The sequence below is a fragment of the Myxine glutinosa genome, chromosome 9 (assembly GCF_964187855.1).
Source record: "Myxine glutinosa chromosome 9, kmMyxGlut1.1, whole genome shotgun sequence".
NCBI classification, from domain to species: Eukaryota; Metazoa; Chordata; class Myxini; order Myxiniformes; family Myxinidae; genus Myxine; species Myxine glutinosa.
In genome coordinates, this window is record NC_136269.1 from 98,021,911 (window position 1) to 98,040,846 (window position 18,936).

At 43.8% G+C, this 18,936-nt stretch overlaps 2 protein-coding genes across 2 annotated transcripts in view; one reads left to right on the forward strand and one right to left on the reverse strand.

Annotated features, from left to right (window-relative positions):
• HERPUD2 (HERPUD family member 2) overlaps window positions 1-18,936 on the reverse strand; it is a 343,531-nt gene that overhangs the window by 76,000 nt on the left and 248,595 nt on the right. The gene's annotated exons all lie outside the window — the stretch shown is intronic.
• Window positions 1,986-11,648, forward strand: LOC137435202 (uncharacterized). Its single transcript, XM_068128777.2, has 3 exons — window positions 1,986-2,196; window positions 3,458-3,679; window positions 6,902-11,648. Exons 2-3 carry the CDS (start codon window positions 3,496-3,498, stop codon window positions 7,981-7,983), a joined length of 1,266 nt encoding a protein of 421 aa, XP_067984878.2. The 5' UTR covers window positions 1,986-2,196; window positions 3,458-3,495; the 3' UTR covers window positions 7,984-11,648.

Here is an 18,936-nt window from a genome sequence, read left to right on the forward strand (position 1 = left end):
TGATCTTGAAGGTCTTGGTTTCCTCTACGTCAAGCTGAACGATGTGAGAGGCAGGGGAGTCAGCCCAAAGGGGAGAGCAGTACTCCATCAAGCTGAGGATGAAGATCTTGTAGGTGGATAAGAGTTCAGGTGTGTCAAGGAAAGACTTTGTACAACGGAGGATGTCCAGTCGGCGGCTGGCTTTGTGGATCAACTTTGAAATGTGGTTTACCCAAGAAAGATCATGGCTGACAGTAAGACCCAAGAGTTTGAATGACTGAACTTCTTCAAGAGGATTGTTAAGAAAGTAGATAGGAGGTTTTGCCAGATGGTCGTTTTGGAGAGAGATAGTGAGATTTGTCAGGATTGAAAGACATTCCAAGTGTTCGACCATCTTGTGATTTTTCCAAGGTCTGAAGAGAAGAGGCTCAACGCTACCTGTCCGAAGGATGAGGGATGTCACGGCAGAAGATAGTCATCAGCAAATAGATAAAGATAATTTATCAGTCAGAGATATCTTTGATGAAGACCAGGAATAGAACTGGGCCCAGAACACTGCTTTAGGGCTCTCCAGCCTTGACAGAGAGAGGAGATTAAAGGATTCCTTTGACAGCCACACCTTGGTTCTGAGAGTCGAGGAAGTCAGTAATCAATATGTGGAGTTGGCCTTGGACGACATAGGTAGAGAGTTTGAAGAGCAAGGTGGGATGTCAGACTGTATGAAAAGCTTGAGATATGTCCAGAGAGACGGCCCTGATCTCATGTCTGGCATCGAGGGCTTCCATCCATTGTTGGGTGAGTATAGAAGCAGCATGCCCAAGGTGAAGTGACCTGGTCTGAATCCAAATTGGTGATCTGAGATTAGGTTGCTGGAGAAAAGGAAGGATTTCGTATCACCTGCGATGATGGATTCCATGACCTTGCTGATTATTGGAAGTAAGCTGATAGGTCTGTGGTCAATGGGATGAGTTTGTGCACCTTGTTTATGCAATGCAGTGATGTTGGCAGATTTCCAAGCAGATGGACGATGGTATTGGTCAAATGGCAAGGTAAAAAGTTCTTCGTCGTACAAGGCTGTGCCGCTGATGCAGTGCCCTCTGCTGGTCATGGCACGAATTTGTTCAGGATGCCGACGATAGCTCGACGACTCTTCGCGAAGGACACCCGGGGGTCTTTGGTTTCGGCCACCACCGAATGCCGAAAGACAGGACAACCGGTTTAACGTCCATCAGAGGGAGTGTACGTGCATGAACGTGGCACACCACGTCACCAGCTACATTCAAGCAAACGTTAGGACTGGCCAGCCGGTTCGTGAAAGACTTGAGCCTTAATTAATACCTCTCAGGCCCCAGGCAGGGCCGACCCCACAACAAGGTGGGCAACTGAATGATTTCGATCTTATTAAAGCAATCGTAGTTATAATGTACCATTAATACCATAGTGTAAGTGCTATTCACACAGCAGAACCTATTATTTTGCCAATTTAAGGAAATACACCCTCGTGTTTACTTTAACGCTGTATTATGTTTACGTCACGTGACACGTTTGGCAAACGTCTTTTGCAGCGCTTGAGTTGGTGTAAAGTCTGGCACCTGTGCCGTTCTACATATTACAGTCTCGTTTGGGCGAATTCACCACTTTTCACGTTGTGAACAAAACACTACATTTCGATACTAAGTTCACAAACATCGACCGTGTTTCTTGGTATATTTAACATAACTTCCACGTTTTAAATGGTGTGCGTTCCCTTCACCAATTAAATTAATTATACACCTGTCAGAACGGCAGGTTGTTCAGTCATTAGATACATAGGAAGATTTTTAAAATTATTATTATTACTTCAAACTGGAAGGAAATTGGAACCGGAAGGGTAGAGCGAAACGAAAGGGTCAAAAGTCGGAGGATCATCCAATAGGAGAGCCCGTTATTGGGACGTGCCGCACACTGGTGTAGTTGTTATTTTACGTGTAGATTAATTTTGATAAATAATGTTCCCGGTTAATCCTGCGCCGTGGAATTGTTTCAGCAAGTTAATGTTTGATATCATGCTTCCTCCAAAAAAAATTAATACTTTTGTTTTAGGTCGGTTTGTCGTTGGAAATTTGCCCTTTTTCCGCCTCAGGAAATCGCAGGCCTCATTGGGGTGAAAAAAAAAATAAGTCGGCAGGGATTCGCGCTCTGGGACTTGCGAATTGCCGATCTGATTAGTTGGAGAAGGTAAGTGATCGATTTTGATATTCTTGTTAATGTTTGCAGGACTGTCGATAAATGCGTGTTCGATTTGGAAGTCACATTGTGCACGATCTGAATGTGATAACCTAAACCACGTAAAATGACGTGACAAGTTAATTACTAATATGGTAACCGACGCTGCGCGGGAAGCATGACAACCACTACCACTACTACCCCCTAACTACCCCAATTGAATTGATGTCATCTCGTGATGAGACCTCGGCCGGGGACCTTTTCCTCTAAGTCTTTCACGAGCCGGCTGGCCAGGCTTGACGTTCGATTGATCATTGTAGGAATTTGTGATTCGTTCAGATGTCACAGGATGTTGTAACCCCCTTAACTAAAGCGATTTTGACCAGACCTGGCATAAGTACGCACCTGCCAATCCCGGTGAGAAGTTTAATCGGTTCATACGAAGATAAACCGATTACATTTTGGGTAAAAACATTAAAGGCTAACGGTCAAGTAGTGCCCTTTAACTTAAAATCTGTTACTGCAATATATCTTGTATGAACCACACAATAGATTTCGACCGTACTTGACACACGTATGGACTGTGATACAAAGATGAACTGGTTAAATTTCAGATTGATCAGGTCAAAGGTTGTGTTGCCTTTGAAAATCATTTCGCAGATCAAAACTCGAGTTTGAAGCATGTGATGTCTTCTACTTATCTGTGATTTCTCTCTCACCGTCTCTCAAGGGATGTTTAACTTTTAATTTATCCTTTAATCAAGATCAAACGTAACAGTGGGTCGACATCTAACGTGGGCCGCATTCGCATCAAATTCTACTCATTAGTTTATTTTATTGTTATTAACAATGCCCTGGCTACAGTTGATTCTCCTGGGAATGGCTTGGTTTCCAGATGCTACCTGTCCTCGATAGTGGTGCTGCACTTGGTAGCCAAATAAGCTGCTGAAGTTGGTTGCAAGCGGATGTTGATCAAAACGCATGATATTGAGATGCGACGTGTACATGTATGTGGAGAGTTATTCAGTTATCAGCTGAAAAGGTTATTCAACGCTGAAGGCAGCAACCAAGTAGCTGTTCAGGACCTGAATCTTGTCTGCTGGGCACTTGCACGACTGGTTGGTGGTGCCTTCGGTTTTGAATATGGACAGTCTCGATTGCAATCGGTTTTTTTTTGTTGTTTTTTTTTTTTGGCACAATCTTTCAAGTTTTGATGCTGATGAAATGTTTTTACCGCAATAAATAATTGATTCAAATTCTCACTTGTTTTTAGTTTCACAATGGGGTGGATGTAAAAAAAAAAAAAAAAAAATGGAGTTGGAGGTACTTTCCAAAGGAGCCATGGATGCAAATGAAGTTATGGTGGAGACCGGATCGAAAGCCGAGGAAGCGGGAAGAAAAAATCAAGCACTCGAGTACCGGGCAGAGAAAGTCGGTGGATTAAAGCAACTTTTACGCGCCATTAAGGAGGAGCAGGAAGGTGCCAACCTTGATGGTGAGTTTTTTTTTTCAGGTAGTACTTGGACACATCATGTTTTTAAACACACTAACCTGCGTAGTTTGATTCTTAACATCTATAATTACAATCTTGACTTCCTTACTGTTCTGGGTATTTTCTATTCTCATAGAGGTGCATTTCTTAACATTGCGTGTCCAAAATCCAATACAGTATGACACTGCTTGGTTAAGGACCTTTGCATCATGTTTTGATGGAATGCGCATAGAAAAGTTAGGAACGTTTTCACGTTGATGACACAAAAACTTTCTATCGTGCATGGAGTTCATCATAATTGAAAGTGTAAAATGTAATGTTCGTTTTTATCCCTACGTTAAATATCTGAGCCAGGACAGTGCACAGCAAACCTCACCGCATTCTTCTTCTTCTACTGTTTCTTCTCTTCTACAATCGGCACTGATCTTCAAATTTCAAACAATTTGTTCAATCGTACGATTTAGAATGTAAAATGTACTTTTTAGTTACTTTGCTGACCTCAGGTGCAAGCGGTACGATGATAAATTATAAGCCTTCAGATTTTCATTATTTCAGATTTCAGATTTTCAGACTTCAGATTTCAAAACCCCCCTTCAGATTTTCGATGATAAATTATAAGCTATGAATATCCTAGAACGTGCCCAGATAATTTTGAATGAGGAACGTTCGAGGCAGCTTACCAACGCTCAGAGGTTTTAAATCACTTTTGCTTTATGATAAAATGCACCAAGTGCGACGGTAAAAAAACAAAAACCGTACTTTCGTCACATACATCCACCGCCCAAAGGGAAATCATCTGCGGCAGCCGCTCCAGTGGATATGACGCGAAGATCACGTGGAGATGACGCAACACATGAGTGGAGCATGAATTGAATATGTGATGAGGCAAAGAGTTTGTAGTTAATTAGCCTAATTAACTCAGGAGATCACAACAATAATTTTGGTAGAACTACACACATCAGAAAGCTCCAGTAGAACTACACAAAAAACATGCCCCACACACACACACCATCGATTTATAGCAAAAGGACCAGCTGGGCAAGTCGGTTCACCAGTTTGTATATCTGGCCATTAGTCATCACGAATCTGCTGAACTGTTGGACCAGGGAAGAACGCAAGGAACTGCAAAAACTTCCAAGAACGCACAAAATGCTGTTTCCAACAATTTTTTTTTAATTTCCTGGGGTAGAATCCCCAGACCCCACTGGATCCGCCCCTGCTATGTGCTGCACAGCGGTCTTGCCGGGCGCCCAAGGTGCCCCGGCAGTGCCACGCCGGAGGATGTTTATTTATTTGGCATGGGAGCAGTGTACTTTAAATCTATACTTGTTTGTTTTATTTTTTTATTTTTTTTAGCAATTGCGCAAAGATTGGTATTTCTGTCAGCGAGGAGACGGATCTTGTATGCTAGTATCTACACTACCGGTCCAAAGTTTTAGAACACCAAGTTTTCCAGTTTTTATTGAAATTTAAGCAATTCAACTCCAGTGAATAACCTGAAATGGTACAAAGGTAAGCAGTAAACTGCTCGAGGTAAAAAAAAAAAGAAGTTTAGGTTAGCAAAAACGGGAAAATAATGTAAATTGCACAGTTATATTGTAAAACTAGAACGCCACTCAGTAGAGCGCATACTCCCGCCGTGGGTGGTGAAAGATGAAACTTGAAAAAAAACATTTTCATTACTCACATTGATAAGTTCTCTATAGAAATGTGTATCGTGTAGCACCGCTCCCAGTGGGAGAGTGTAATACAAGTCCCAGCAATTTACAGTACTATATATTAGAATAATATCGCTGTATGAAAACCTTACAATAATCAAAAACCACTTCGCCAATTTGTATACCTGCTCTGTATTTTATACAGTCCTAAACCTCTGGACGAAATAAGTTGAAAAGTGGTGGTTGTACAAGTTTTGTGAAGTTGTGATGGCCACTTCCAACTTAGGTTTTTACATTTATGTGAAAATGAGGAATAATTATCATAAGAAGTGGGTGAACTATCAAACCTGCATTCCTGCACTGCTGGACAGGTTAACTTGAAAACTGGATGTCATCGCTAAGAAATACATCAAACTCCCGGAACTTGTACAACATGAAATAAAGTAGAGTGGTTGTTTCTAGTAATATGCGTATTGAACCACCTATTTGTGTTAATGTGGAACAATGTGGAAGCAAACCTCGTTATTGTCCCCCGTCGCACCGCGGAGCGAAAGGGGGACTATGGTTTTCCCATACGTACGTGCGTGTGTGCGTGCGTGCATAAGCGAAGGACCGCATTCGAATTTGGTGTGTGGTTGCAACCCACGTCAAAATCCAAGATGGCCACCGCCATGTATGTCTGAACCTTGTGAGCTGAATATCTTGAAAAATAAGCGAAGTACCAACTTCTAATCTGGTGTGTCGGTGTATCTAGGCATAAGGAAGAAACCTATTGAAAATTGGGTCGCCACGTCAAAATCCAAGATGGCCGCCACCATATATATGTCTGAACCTTGAGCAAAATATCTTGAAAAATAGGCGAAGTACCAACTTCTAATTTGGCGTGTGGGTGTATCGGCATAAGGCAGAACGCTATTGAAAATTGGGTCACCACGTCAAAATCCAAGATGGCCGCCTCCATGTATGTCTGAACCTTGTGAGCGAAATATCATATCGTAGCATGTTTTCTGCGTCTTCCACTTTGTCAACTCACATCACTTCCCCGACGGGGGACCTAGGCGTAACGCTTGTTCCTGTTGGTTTATATTGCTCCTGCATCACGTTAATGCTGATCACGCGGTCTAGCAGAATTCAACCGTACAATCGAGTGGTTTTCCACTGCATTTTTTTGTTGTTGTTTGCTACAAAGTGGATATAGCAGAGTGTTTGCTACACTGCACTTTTTGTTTTTTGTGCCGAAATTTCAGCTTGCCATTTGCTATTTTTTTTTTTTTGTTTGCTAGTTTATAACTGATGCTGATCAACACTGTGTTTATCTTTATCAGGAATGGCTCTAACTTTAGCACTTTCCCCTAGGCTTCTAGTTAACTTGACTTGAGGCCAATCAATGTTGCACTTAGTTTTTTGTAAGGTTATTGGGGAGAAGGCATATAACTTTAAAAATGTCAATAAAGTGGGAGTCACATTTAAATGTCGTGGTTGATATTGGTATACATTTATGCGATTGACCCATTTATTTAAAGCAAACATAGCTTTGTTGATGATAATGTGTTCTTGTGTTTATCAGAATATGGGATGGCGGAGAAGGAAGTGCAGTCCAACAGCAATGACAGCGACACGACATTTTCTCCTGAAGAGACGGACGATGTCCAAGCAGGTGAAAGCATAGCGACTCCAACTTTTGAATCGTCGAGTTATGTTGTCGTTGCCCTCCCAAATTCATGGGCAGATGGAAGTTCACAAAGCAAAGAGACTGAGCACAATGGAGGGCAACAGGATGCAGAAACGACATCTGAAAATGGCAATGAAAAAATTTTCAAGTGCGAACTATGCCCCAGGTTCTTCAAGAAGGAAGCATACCTTAAGCGACACCTATCGCTGCATAGCGAGAGTATGCTCCATCGGTGTGGCAAGTGCAACCGGGTGTTCCGGCAAGTGTCTGCTCTAAACAAGCACGAGCGCCGACACAGTGGTGAAAAACCCTATCTCTGCTTACACTGTGGTAAGAGCTATGCACAGGCATCTTACCTGACGCAGCACGTGCGTCTGCACACTGGTGAACTGCCTTACAAGTGCCAGGACTGTGGCGAACGCTTCAACTATGCTCTTTCACTCAAGTTTCACCAGTTAAAGCACACAGGTGAGCGACCGTTCATGTGTGAGGTGTGTGGAAAGACGTTTTCGCGCTCGTCCTACCTGATCGTGCACAACCGAACACACACTGGTGAGAAGCCCTACACATGTGAAGATTGTGGAAAACGTTTCTCGCAATACTCATCCATGACACTACATCGCAAGTCCCACTCTGATGAGAAGTCGTACATTTGCGAGATTTGCGGCAAGGGTTTCTCAAACGCAGCGTATCTGGCGCAGCATCGGCGTGTGCATACCGGGGAGAAACCTCACCTCTGTCCCAAATGTGGTGCTGCGTTCTCACACTCTTCACACCTAGCCCGCCACAAGACTGTGCATTCAGGTCTGAAGCCATACAAATGTGAAAAATGTGGCAAAGCATTTGCTCGTTCATCTTATCTGATACAGCACATCCGTATGCATACGGGTGAAAAGCCATTCACATGTGCCACATGTGGCAAAGGCTTTTCCCAATATGCTGGTCTTAACTACCACAAAAAAACTCATTCAAAATAGTTCATCTGAATTTCTGGGCTGGCAGGATGGCCTTGAGGTACGCACACTTACCTCTAAGGTGTCGAACCTGGGTTTGAATCTCGACCCAACTATAAACTGCCATTCCGGTGTTTCACAGGCAGAGTGATTCATCAGTGTGTGCCGTCCCTCAGGTGGACGTTAAATTGGGTGTATCGTCTGTCGGTATTAGTTGGCGGACATCAAATATACCACGGTATCCTTCGCGAAGTGTATGTGAGCTATTGCCGTCACCCTAAACAAATTACAAATTCCTGCCCTAACCAGCAGAGAGCATTGCATCAGGTGTGTGTGTGTCGCTGGTCAAAAATTGCCACATTGGATTTCTAAATATAATTTTTTTCTGTGCCAATTAGTTCATGAAGTCATGGTTTTGGATGGTGTGGTTGGTGCAAATACATTTTGGTTTGAATCTTTATTTGTAATTTTTTTTTTTTTTTGGGATTCACAAACTTTGTACCTTTTTCAATAATGACTTCATGTACTGAAAGAATTGTCATGTTTTAAAAACTACTATTTTTGTGTTTTTGGCATAGCCTATATTTAAACCGACCACATCTTAAAATTATATGCAAATTTCCTTGTGTTCCACAAGCTTATCTGTACCGATTTTTTTTTTTTAATGTGGAAGTGAAGAGGTAAATGAGAGAGGGTATGTGGTTGGGGCAGAGGGGTAGTGGCTGACTAAAAGTCGCATATGCTCCACAGCATGAGAAGAGCAGCAGAAAAGCAAAAGGTGTAGTTGGCCTGTGAGTAGAGAAAATCCGAGTAATGGGTATGAAAGAAACCATGAGGTAGGTGGCTATTGACAGTATTCTTGAAAAACATGATGCTCGTTGCACAGACAAATGAAAAGTGTGATGAAGAAATTGAGGTGAACATGTCATAAGACTCACACTAAGTGTGATAAAGCTGAATTGCACTTGTATATCAAACTTGTTAATTCAAATTTCAATGACAGTTGAACAAAAAAAAAAACGCACATTCGCCAAAAAATATATATATATATAGTGCAACAGTCAACACATTTGAACATTGCTTATATTCCTACTTGTATGTGTTTTGGCTTTTCATTTGACTTTGCTTCAAATGTAACATTTTGCAATTTGTTACCTTTTTCCCAAACGTGTCACATTTACATAAATAATAAATGGATGGTGTTGGGCAAATGCTTCAGGATAAGCAGGTCATATTTTAAGTACCACCACTTGTCCCGCAGCTCTCACCGCACATCATGCAGACACAACCGCGTGGCCAACTCCATGCACCACTAACTACTCATCTCACTCCCTCCGCCTTCACAGTGTGGTCCACCAGTTTTCAAGGTCTTCATTCTCTATCACAGGATGCTTTTGGCTCCGCTGTCTCTCCCTGGTTATTACCTGTTCCGCTTTGCCAGTCACCTGCCCTGCTCTGGAGATTGTGTTGCCTTGTATGTCAAGACTGCTATTGCTCATTGTCCATCGCCCACACTAACCCCTCCAAGTCCTGTGGAATACCTCTGGATGTGTGCATCTCTCTGCAACCACCTATTTTTTTTGTCTGTGTGGCATTGCATCCACCCAATGATGATGACTCAGTATACACTCCATTTCCTCTTGTATGGATCAACTCATAACCATTCATCACAACTCTGTTCCTCATCTGCAGCCCTTTCAACTGTCACCATGCAAGTTGATTAGGTGTTAGCTCTGCAGCAACCAGCCATGGTATTGCAGCAAAGGGTTTCTGCGACTCCGTGTCCGACACAATCTGTAAACTTCCCAGCCCAGATTTCTGCAACGGGTATGTCCTCGCTCTTGGATGTTGTAATGCCAAACTTTTCATTTAATCTCTCCTGTTCCTCTTCTTAACCAGACAACCTGTGTGATGTTGAATATGGCTGTTAACACCGGTCAACTGGCAGGGATTACAGTGTCTGTTCCCATCATCTCCCCTCGTACTCACTGTCTTCTGGACTTTGTATCATTCTCACTTAAAGTTCTGTCCAGCCTTGACTGCTTTGGAAACGGCCTCTGATGGTATCAGTGCCCATGTTCTCAAATCCTGCTCTGCTGTTCTTGCTTCACCTTTGCCTGCTCTAGTCAGTTTGTCCACCTTTGGCCTCCTCCCATCAGAGTGGAAGTCAGCAAACATCACTCCAGCTTAGATGAAAGGTGCAAAATCGGTTCCTATTAACTACAGACCAGTGAACTTACCTCCACATACAAACAGTCATGAAAATACAATATTGCTTTCAAAATCCAGGCTGACTGCACACCTCAACTCATTTGTTCCTCGCTTTTTCTGTCTATGGACCCGCTTTAGAGGCTGTTCTTTCCCACTGTTCCCTCCATGGCTTCAATTAGGCGGTTCACCATCATCCCCCATGTCATCCCCCATCATTAAATGCTCCAAAGATTTGTTGGGACTGTCAGAAACAAAGCAATGGCATCGATTCTCGGTTCTGCCGCAATGTTTCCTGGAAAGAACTGCCGGCAGCCTTCAAACTCTCATTGCATGGAAACGGTAGCTTTTCACTCAACTCGGGCCGACTGGAAAGCGGATGGCGGGATAACCTGCATTAGCTCAAACTCGACCTTTTTAACCTGGGTTCAGTGTTGCATGGAGATCGTATATTACTTGACCTTTTGCCTCCAAATAAATTATTTATGGCCACCTGGTAAAATTCCTTGTGGAGGCATGCCAACCGCCATGCGTTATGGCTTGTCTCTGTACTATGTGGACACTGTCTCGAGTCAAAATAGTCCACACCCGCACAGGTTCGGCATCGAGTCGGATAATGCTCGAGCATGAGGAAGTAGGATTTTGAGAAACTGTTTATGATCAATAAAGGTGCTTTACTAAAAAAAAACACCTTTAGAGGCCATTTTTCCCCGCAAGCGGGGGTTGGCCTTTTTCGGGAACCGTGGTTGTTGTTGTTTTTTGGTCCCCTTTTTGAAGCAATGTTTTACGGCCGGATGCCCTTCCTGACGCCAACCCTTTTTGCCGCCTTTAGCGACAAACAGGGAATTACCAGTGAACTGGTACTCAATTAGCCGACCTCGGAAGGCATGACAGGCTGAGTCAACCCCCCTGGCGTTAATTCAGCGATCGACCGGGATTCGAACCCAGGATCCTGGGATTCTAAGCCGGCACCCTAGCCGCTAGCCCAACACCAGGGATTATGGGTACTCTTGATACAAAAAAAAAATCCCCCAAAATATGAATATTTTACATTGTACAGTAGCAACGTCTGCTCTGATAAAATCACACTGCACTTGAGACCAATGATAAAAAAAAGTTTCATTTTGTTTGTAATCGATTACAAAACACACATTTGAGGTTGGTTGCCATTTATATACGTTGCAAATGCTGTATTTGTGCAGCAGTGTATTGCTTGTTTTGACAAAGTAGACATACCCATTCACAATGATCCGTAGCACCTCGGGAAATATAGCATATACAGTACAATGGAGGTTAGGATATTTTGAAAATTCTACAGGTTGAGATGTGCTCGATTGCTTTTTGTGCATGCATTGCGTTCCTGCGCATACAATTCTGCTTTTAAAGATATTTTTACACAATTCAGGTATATTGAATAAACCTTTGACTTGTATTTCAATTATAATATTACAATAGTTTTATTAAAACAGTCTGGCATGGAAGTTTGCTTATGCAGGTTGGTGGTTTTTTTTGTTTGTTTTTTCTTCCCCGATTCCCATCCCCCAAACACATTTGCTCTTCTTTGCTCCCTGGTGTTGGGCACAATATGTTCACCCCAAGAAAGCTAAATATGAAGTTATCTCCCAGAAATGATCAGTTATTGAAACTGGGAAAGGAGTAGGCATCTTTGCAATTTTCACCAGATTTAAGTTGCAATAAACAGCTATACCTCGCAAATATATACGAGGTCTGACAAAGTTCCAGGATTTATGGGGGGGGTTTTTTCTCCAGTCTGGCATGGAAGTTTGCTTATGCAGGTTGATGATTTGTTTTTTTTCTTCCCCGATTCCCAACCCCCAAACACATTTGCTCTTCTTTTCTCCCTGGTGTTGTGCACAATATGCTCACCCCAAGAAATCTAAATATGAAGTTATCTCCCAGAAATGATCAGTTATTGAAATTGGCTTGCATTTTCTGGGTGGATACCGAAATACTGGGAAAGGAGTAGGCATCTTTGCAATTTTAACCAGATTTAAGTTGCAATAAACAGCTATACCTAGCAAATATACAAGGTCTGACAATAAAGTTCCAGGATTTATGGGTTGTTTTCTTTTCTTGCCAGGTGGCAGCACTGGTTTTAGTCAGGTTCACTATGTTAACAAATATAATTTTGTTCAAAATTTTGGGAGATTAGCAAACCTATACATTTTTGGAATCAGACCATGGAGAATCTAAAAATCAATGTTGGCATTTGCACAGACACAGATTTTGGATTTTCAAAATGGCCACCATACAATACATATTTTGTACTATCTCGGCTTCTAGTCGACCTAGAAACTTAAATATGCTAATCCCATGTTTTCTGGGTCAAGGAATCCAATAAAGGCCTCAAAATAGTGCTCAGGATTAGTGAAAAGCAACAAACAAAGGTGATTGAAAACCATTGTCTTTATATTTGTGATATAACTGTATTACATAATACATGATATTGCAAGTCCTTTGAAGTTATAGGTATGGGTTTATAAAGCAAGAAAGCAGCCTTGTTAGTATCAGATTGAACTATAAGTCCTATACACAGGATCTACGAGGTCTATACCATTCAGGAATATGCTTTTTCAGATCTTCATCACTGTCCTGAGTGTCATTTTCGCAATGGTGTCTACGCAAATGCCAACATTAATTTTTGGATTCCTCATGCTCTGAATATTCCAAAAATATATAGTTTTGCTAATCTCCAAAAAATTTGAACGAAAAAACAATGAACCTGACTATTTGGGTTTCGGAATTTGTCGTGCATCGCAATTCTCCTGTCTACTGTTGGTCGTTAGGTTTCTCGCTTGTTTTGTAGCCGTACTGGAGTTCATGACACCCATCATTTACCAAAATCTCAAAAGGGTGAGAATGTTGGTCTGACCTGACCGACGTCCGAAACTCCAATGAAAGGAACTCATACTGCATCAATAGACCAGAGCTATGACCAATAAGCTAAATGGTTTTTCAGACAACTTCCAAGGGTCCTTCGAAGCATGGCAGTGACGTTGGCAAGTGTGCATTAGCTCCCATGGAGATTACTTTGAAGGCAACCACTAAACATAATTGGTACTTAAAAAAAAAAAATTCATTGTTTTACTCCCGGAACTTTGTCAGACCTCGTATATCGCAAAAGCACCATGAGGAATCCAAAGGTGCATGAGAAAGTAAATATAATGGTTTGCCCTGCACAGCCAAAAACACCAGTTCACACATCACGTGTGCGTCAATTTGTTTTGTAGCTACTGCCCACTCGGCAAGCAATGTAACGTGGTGGCAACGGATATCTGAGATGAGACCACTTGCTATCACAGTTTCGGCAGGAATTTGCTCAGGGTGCTGGCAAGACCTCGCTTTGCTCTTCACAAGACAGTGGGATATCTAACTCCTCCGATGAATGCGATTAGACAGGATACCAGGCTACCGTCTCTCCAAGGGATGGGAAACTTTGAAATGCAACGCCTGGACTGCAAAGCACCAACGTGACATTTTAGTCTGGTCGGGAATCGAACCCGGACGCGACGGGTCAAATATATCTGCTACCTCTGTACCATCCTGTAGCACAAAATACACAAGGATTTTGTATATGTGCTGAGTTATTGGAAAGTTAGGAGTGCAAGGTCATTTCTTCTTGTGATAATGAATAAATCATCTTAAAGGTGATTGTGAACTGGGATTAAGCAGTATCATTTGATTACTTTTAAAAAAGAAAATAACTTTGTACAAATTCCAACTTTGCACATACAATGCACCGTTTAACCACCTTTAGAGGCCATTTTTCCCCGCAAAGCGGGGGTTGGCCTTTTTCGGGCACCGTGGTTGTTGTTGTTTTTCGGTCCCCTTTTTGAAGCAATGTTTTACGGCCGGATGCCCTTCCTGACACCAACCCTTTTTGCCGCCTTTAACGACAACCAGGGAATTACCAGTGAACTGGTACTCAATTAGCCGACCTCGGAAGGTATGACAGGCTGAGTCAACCCCCCTGGCGTTAATTCAGCGATTGACCGGGATTCGAACCCAGGATCCTAGGATCCTAAGCCGGCACCCTAGCCACTAGCCCAACACAATACAATGCACCGTTTATAGTCTGTATAAACACACAACCTTGTAACTAGCAGATATACAGGTAGTGGACAAAAATCTGGAAACACCTGGGTAAATGAAGGATACCAATACCAATCAACGCCGCATAGGCGTGACACATGTGTTCATGGAGCACATAACATCTCAGAATGCTCAGGGTCATGAATAAAAATGCTGCGCAAGTCTGGGTACCTGTAATTATGGCTGCAAGATGAGACCCCTCAATGCCCCCATCAACAGGGCTCGTGTCGTTGCCCAATGGTTTGATGAGCATGACACTCATGTTATCCATACGTCATGGCCTTCTCAGTCACCAGATCTGAACCCAATCGAGCATTTATGGGATATTCTGGAATGACGCCTGACAGCGTTTTCCACTTCTATAAAACAGGTGTGAGTTGATTGACTTTCTCGTGAAAGAATGGTGCGGCATCGCTCCTGCAGCCCCAGATGCTGGAGGACTCTATGCCATGGTGCCTCCAGGCCGCACGTGGTCGCCCAACACCCTATTAAGTGACGACATTGGCGTTTCCAATTTGTGTTGTCCACTACCTATGTAAGTTATAGCCTGGTGTTGGCTTGGCGGTTAGGGTGCCGGCTTGGGATCCTGGGTTCGAATCCCGGTGGATCGCTGAATTAACACCAGGTGGGTTGACTCACTGTCATCCTTCCAAGGTCGGCAAATTGAGTACCAGTTCACTGGTAATTCCCTGCGTGTCGCAAGAGGTGACTAACAGGGTCATCTGGCCATAAAACATTGCTTCAAAAAGGGGACCACGGTGCCCCAAAAAAAGGCCAACCCCTACTCTGCGTGGAAAAATGGCCTCCAAAGGTGGTTCCTTCACTACCTAAGTAAGCTCAGCCAATTATGCATGGGCTGCATGTCCTTCAAAATTTACCACCCAAATATAAACAAGAATTGACAAAAAAAACAACAGATTTTATGCGGAGATTTATGAAGAGCAACATTATTTAAAGGACAACTCCAATTAGGAGTGAACGCAAAGATGAACTGATAATATTTGGGAGCCAAAGGTCATGTGACCTTTTTCTGACAGTAGCAGATTTTCGTTTTTGTGATAACTTGTGAAGAGCTAAAGGGATTATGACCAAATTTGGTACAAGTATGTATTATGATGCAAAGATGAATCGATACGATTTTGGAGTGAAAGGTCATGTCATGTTTATTTGAAAAGCAGATTTTTGTTACCACGATAACTTGTAAATATACAAACATAAACTTGTACATATACAAACGCTGCAGAGATTTTGACCAGACTTGGCATAACTATGGACTGTAATACGAAGATGACCTGATTTAATTTTGGGTTTAAAAGGCCAAAGGTCAAATACCCTTCGATTGAAAATCTGTCACTGCAATAACTTATGAACCATTCAAGAGATTTCAGCTATACATACATAACCCACGTGTGGATTGTAATACAAATATCAATTGATTCAATTTTAGATTGAACAGGTCCTTCTGGCAAGTTGATTGTCGGAGGAAAAAATCCTTCACAAAAGGTAACAAGATTACATAACGGGGGTAGAAGGATGAACTTTTTTGCATACTTATGTAAATGTGATATTTCAGTTTTTTCTTTTTAATAAATTTGCAAAACTTTGTAAAATCCTGTTTTCTCTTTGTCATTATGGGGTATTGAGTGTAGATTGATGAGGGAAAAATAAAAATTAAACGATTTCAGCATAAGGCTGCAACATAACAAAATGTGAAAAAAGTGAAGGGGTCTGAATACTTTCTAAATGCACTGTACGTACATTCGCCATTAAGCTGTCCAACCTGCGTTTGGTGGTAGGGTGACCTAGAGGTACGTACACTCACCATTAAGCTGTCTAACCTGGGTTGGGTGGTCGGGTGACCAAGAGGTACCCACATTCGCCATCAAGCTGTCTAACCTGCGTTTGGTGGTAGGGTGGCCGAGAGGTACGTACACTCGCCATCAAGCTGTCTAACCTGCGTTTGGTGGTAGGGTGGCCTAGAGATACGTACACTCGCCATCAAGCTGTCTAACCTGCGTTTGGTGGTAGGGTGACCAAGAGGTACCCACACTCGCCATCAAGCTGTCTAACCTGCGTTTGGTGGTAGGGTGGCCTAGAGATACGTACACTCGCCATCAAGCTGTCTAACCTGCGTTTGGTGGTAGGGTGGCCGAGAGGTACCCACACTCGCCATCAAGCTGTCTAACCTGCGTTTGGTGGTAGGGTGGCCGAGAGATACGTACACTCGCCATCAAGCTGTCTAACCTGCGTTTGGTGGTAGGGTGACCGAGAGATACGTACACTCGCCATCAAGCTGTCTAACCTGCGTTTGGTGGTAGGGTGGCCTAGAGATACGTACACTCGCCCTCAAGCTGTCTAACCTGCGTTTGGTGGTAGGGTGACCAAGAGGTACCCACACTCGCCATCAAGCTGTCTAACCTGCGTTTGGTGGTAGGGTGGCCTAGAGATACGTACACTCGCCATCAAGCTGTCTAACCTGCGTTTGGTGGCAGGGTGGCCGAGAGGTACGTACACTCGCCATCAAGCTGTCTAACCTGCGTTTGGTGGTAGGGTGACCAAGAGGTACCCACACTCGCCATCAAGCTGTCTAACCTGCGTTTGGTGGTAGGGTGGCCGAGAGGTACGTACACTCGCCATCAAGCTGTCTAACCTGCGTTTGGTGGTAGGGTGGCCGAGAGGTACGTACACTCGCCATCAAGCTGTCTAACCTGCGTTTGGTGGCAGGGTGGCCGAGAGGTACGTACACTCGCCATCAAGCTGTCTAACCTGCGTTTGGTGGTAGGGTGACCAAGAGGTACCCACACTCGCCATCAAGCTGTCTAACCTGCGTTTGGTGGTAGGGTGGCTGAGAGGTACGTACACTCGCCATCAAGCTGTCTAACCTGCGTTTGGTGGTAGGGTGGCCGAGAGGTACGTACACTCGCCATCAAGCTGTCTAACCTGCGTTTGGTGGTAGGGTGACCAAGAGGTACCCACACTCGCCATCAAGCTGTCTAACCTGCGTTTGGTGGTAGGGTGGCCGAGAGGTACCCACACTCGCCATTAAGCTGTCTAACCTGCGTTTGGTGGTAGGGTGGCCGAGAGGTACCCACACTCGCCATCAAGCTGTCTAACCTGCGTTTGGTGGTAGGGTGGCCGAGAGGTACCCACACTCGCCATCAAGCTGTCTAACCTGCGTTTGGTGGTAGGGTGGCCGAGAGGTACGTACACTCACCATCAAGCTGTCTAACCTGCGTTTGGTGGTAGGGTGGCCGAGAGGTACCCACACTCGCCATCAAGCTGTCTAACCTGCGTTTGGTGGTAGGGTGGCCTTGAGATACGTACACTCACCATCAAGCTGTCTAACCTGCGTTTGGTGGTAGGGTGGCCTAGAGATACGTACACTCACCATCAAGCTGTCTAACCTGCGTTTGGTGGTAGGGTGACCAAGAGGTACGTACACTCGCCATCAAGCTGTCTAACCTGCGTTTGGTGGTAGGGTGGCCGAGAGGTACCCACACTCGCCATCAAGCTGTCTAACCTGCGTTTGGTGGTAGGGTGGCCGAGAGGTACCCACACTCGCCATTAAGCTGTCTAACCTGCGTTTGGTGGTAGGGTGACCAAGAGGTACCCACACTCGCCATCAAGCTGTCTAACGTGGGGTTTGGTGATAGGGTGGCCTAGAGATACGTACACTCACCATTAAGCTGTCTAACCTGGGTTAAAATCTCAGTCCAGGTATAAAGTCATCCCAGTGTTTCACAGGCAGGGTGATTCATCAATGGACGCTAAACTGGGAGTCCCGTCTGCCAGCATGAGTTGGTGGACGTCAAAGATCGCATGGTGTCCTTCACAAGGAGTGTGCAAGTAGGGCGGCACCAAGGCCAAATTCCAAATTCCTGCCCGAACTAGGCGAATGGGAGGTCTAGGCAGTTCATGAAAGCTTTGGGCCAGGCTCTTCTCGGCCGACCCCACAAGGTGGGATAATAGTGGCCATTCAAGAGCACCAACAAAAATATCTATCTATAATTCCAGTAATCTCTGTGTGTTTGTTTGTTTGTACGTTTGTATGTTTGTTTGTCTGTGACCGCTGTTTCTCGACAACCACGGGTCCGATATACTTTAAACTTGCCAGGTATATTGCTGGGGACCCGAGGATGTGCCTTTTCAAGGTTTCATATTAATCGGACAATTACTTACCGAGCTATGTCCAAAAAACGATTCAACCAATCAGAGAGCAGCGAGCTATCGCGTGTGCCGAACGTGGCGGACACACTCTGCCTCGGATGGCACATTTGAGAGCGTATTCATTTATTTCACGTTTGCAAACTATGTTGGCGCTATGTTGGCGTTAAACTATGTTTTAAAACTAATAAAAACCCCGGGGGGATTGTCACTGTACTCGCAAGCCGTTCGCCGTTCGCTTTGGCGTTGCGAATGGACCAAAACATTTCATGCACCAAACCATTTCATGTAAAGCGTTCGCCGTTCGCTTTGGCGTTGCGAATGGACCAAAACATTTCATGGACCAAACCATTTCATGTAAATAGAGGGGGGGATATAATTTTAGATATAGATATAGTACGGGCATGCCCTAGTATATAATAAATGGAGGAGTTTTGTGTGTGTGTGTGTGTGTGTGTGTGTGTGTGTATGTGTGAAGCATACTTGTGTCTA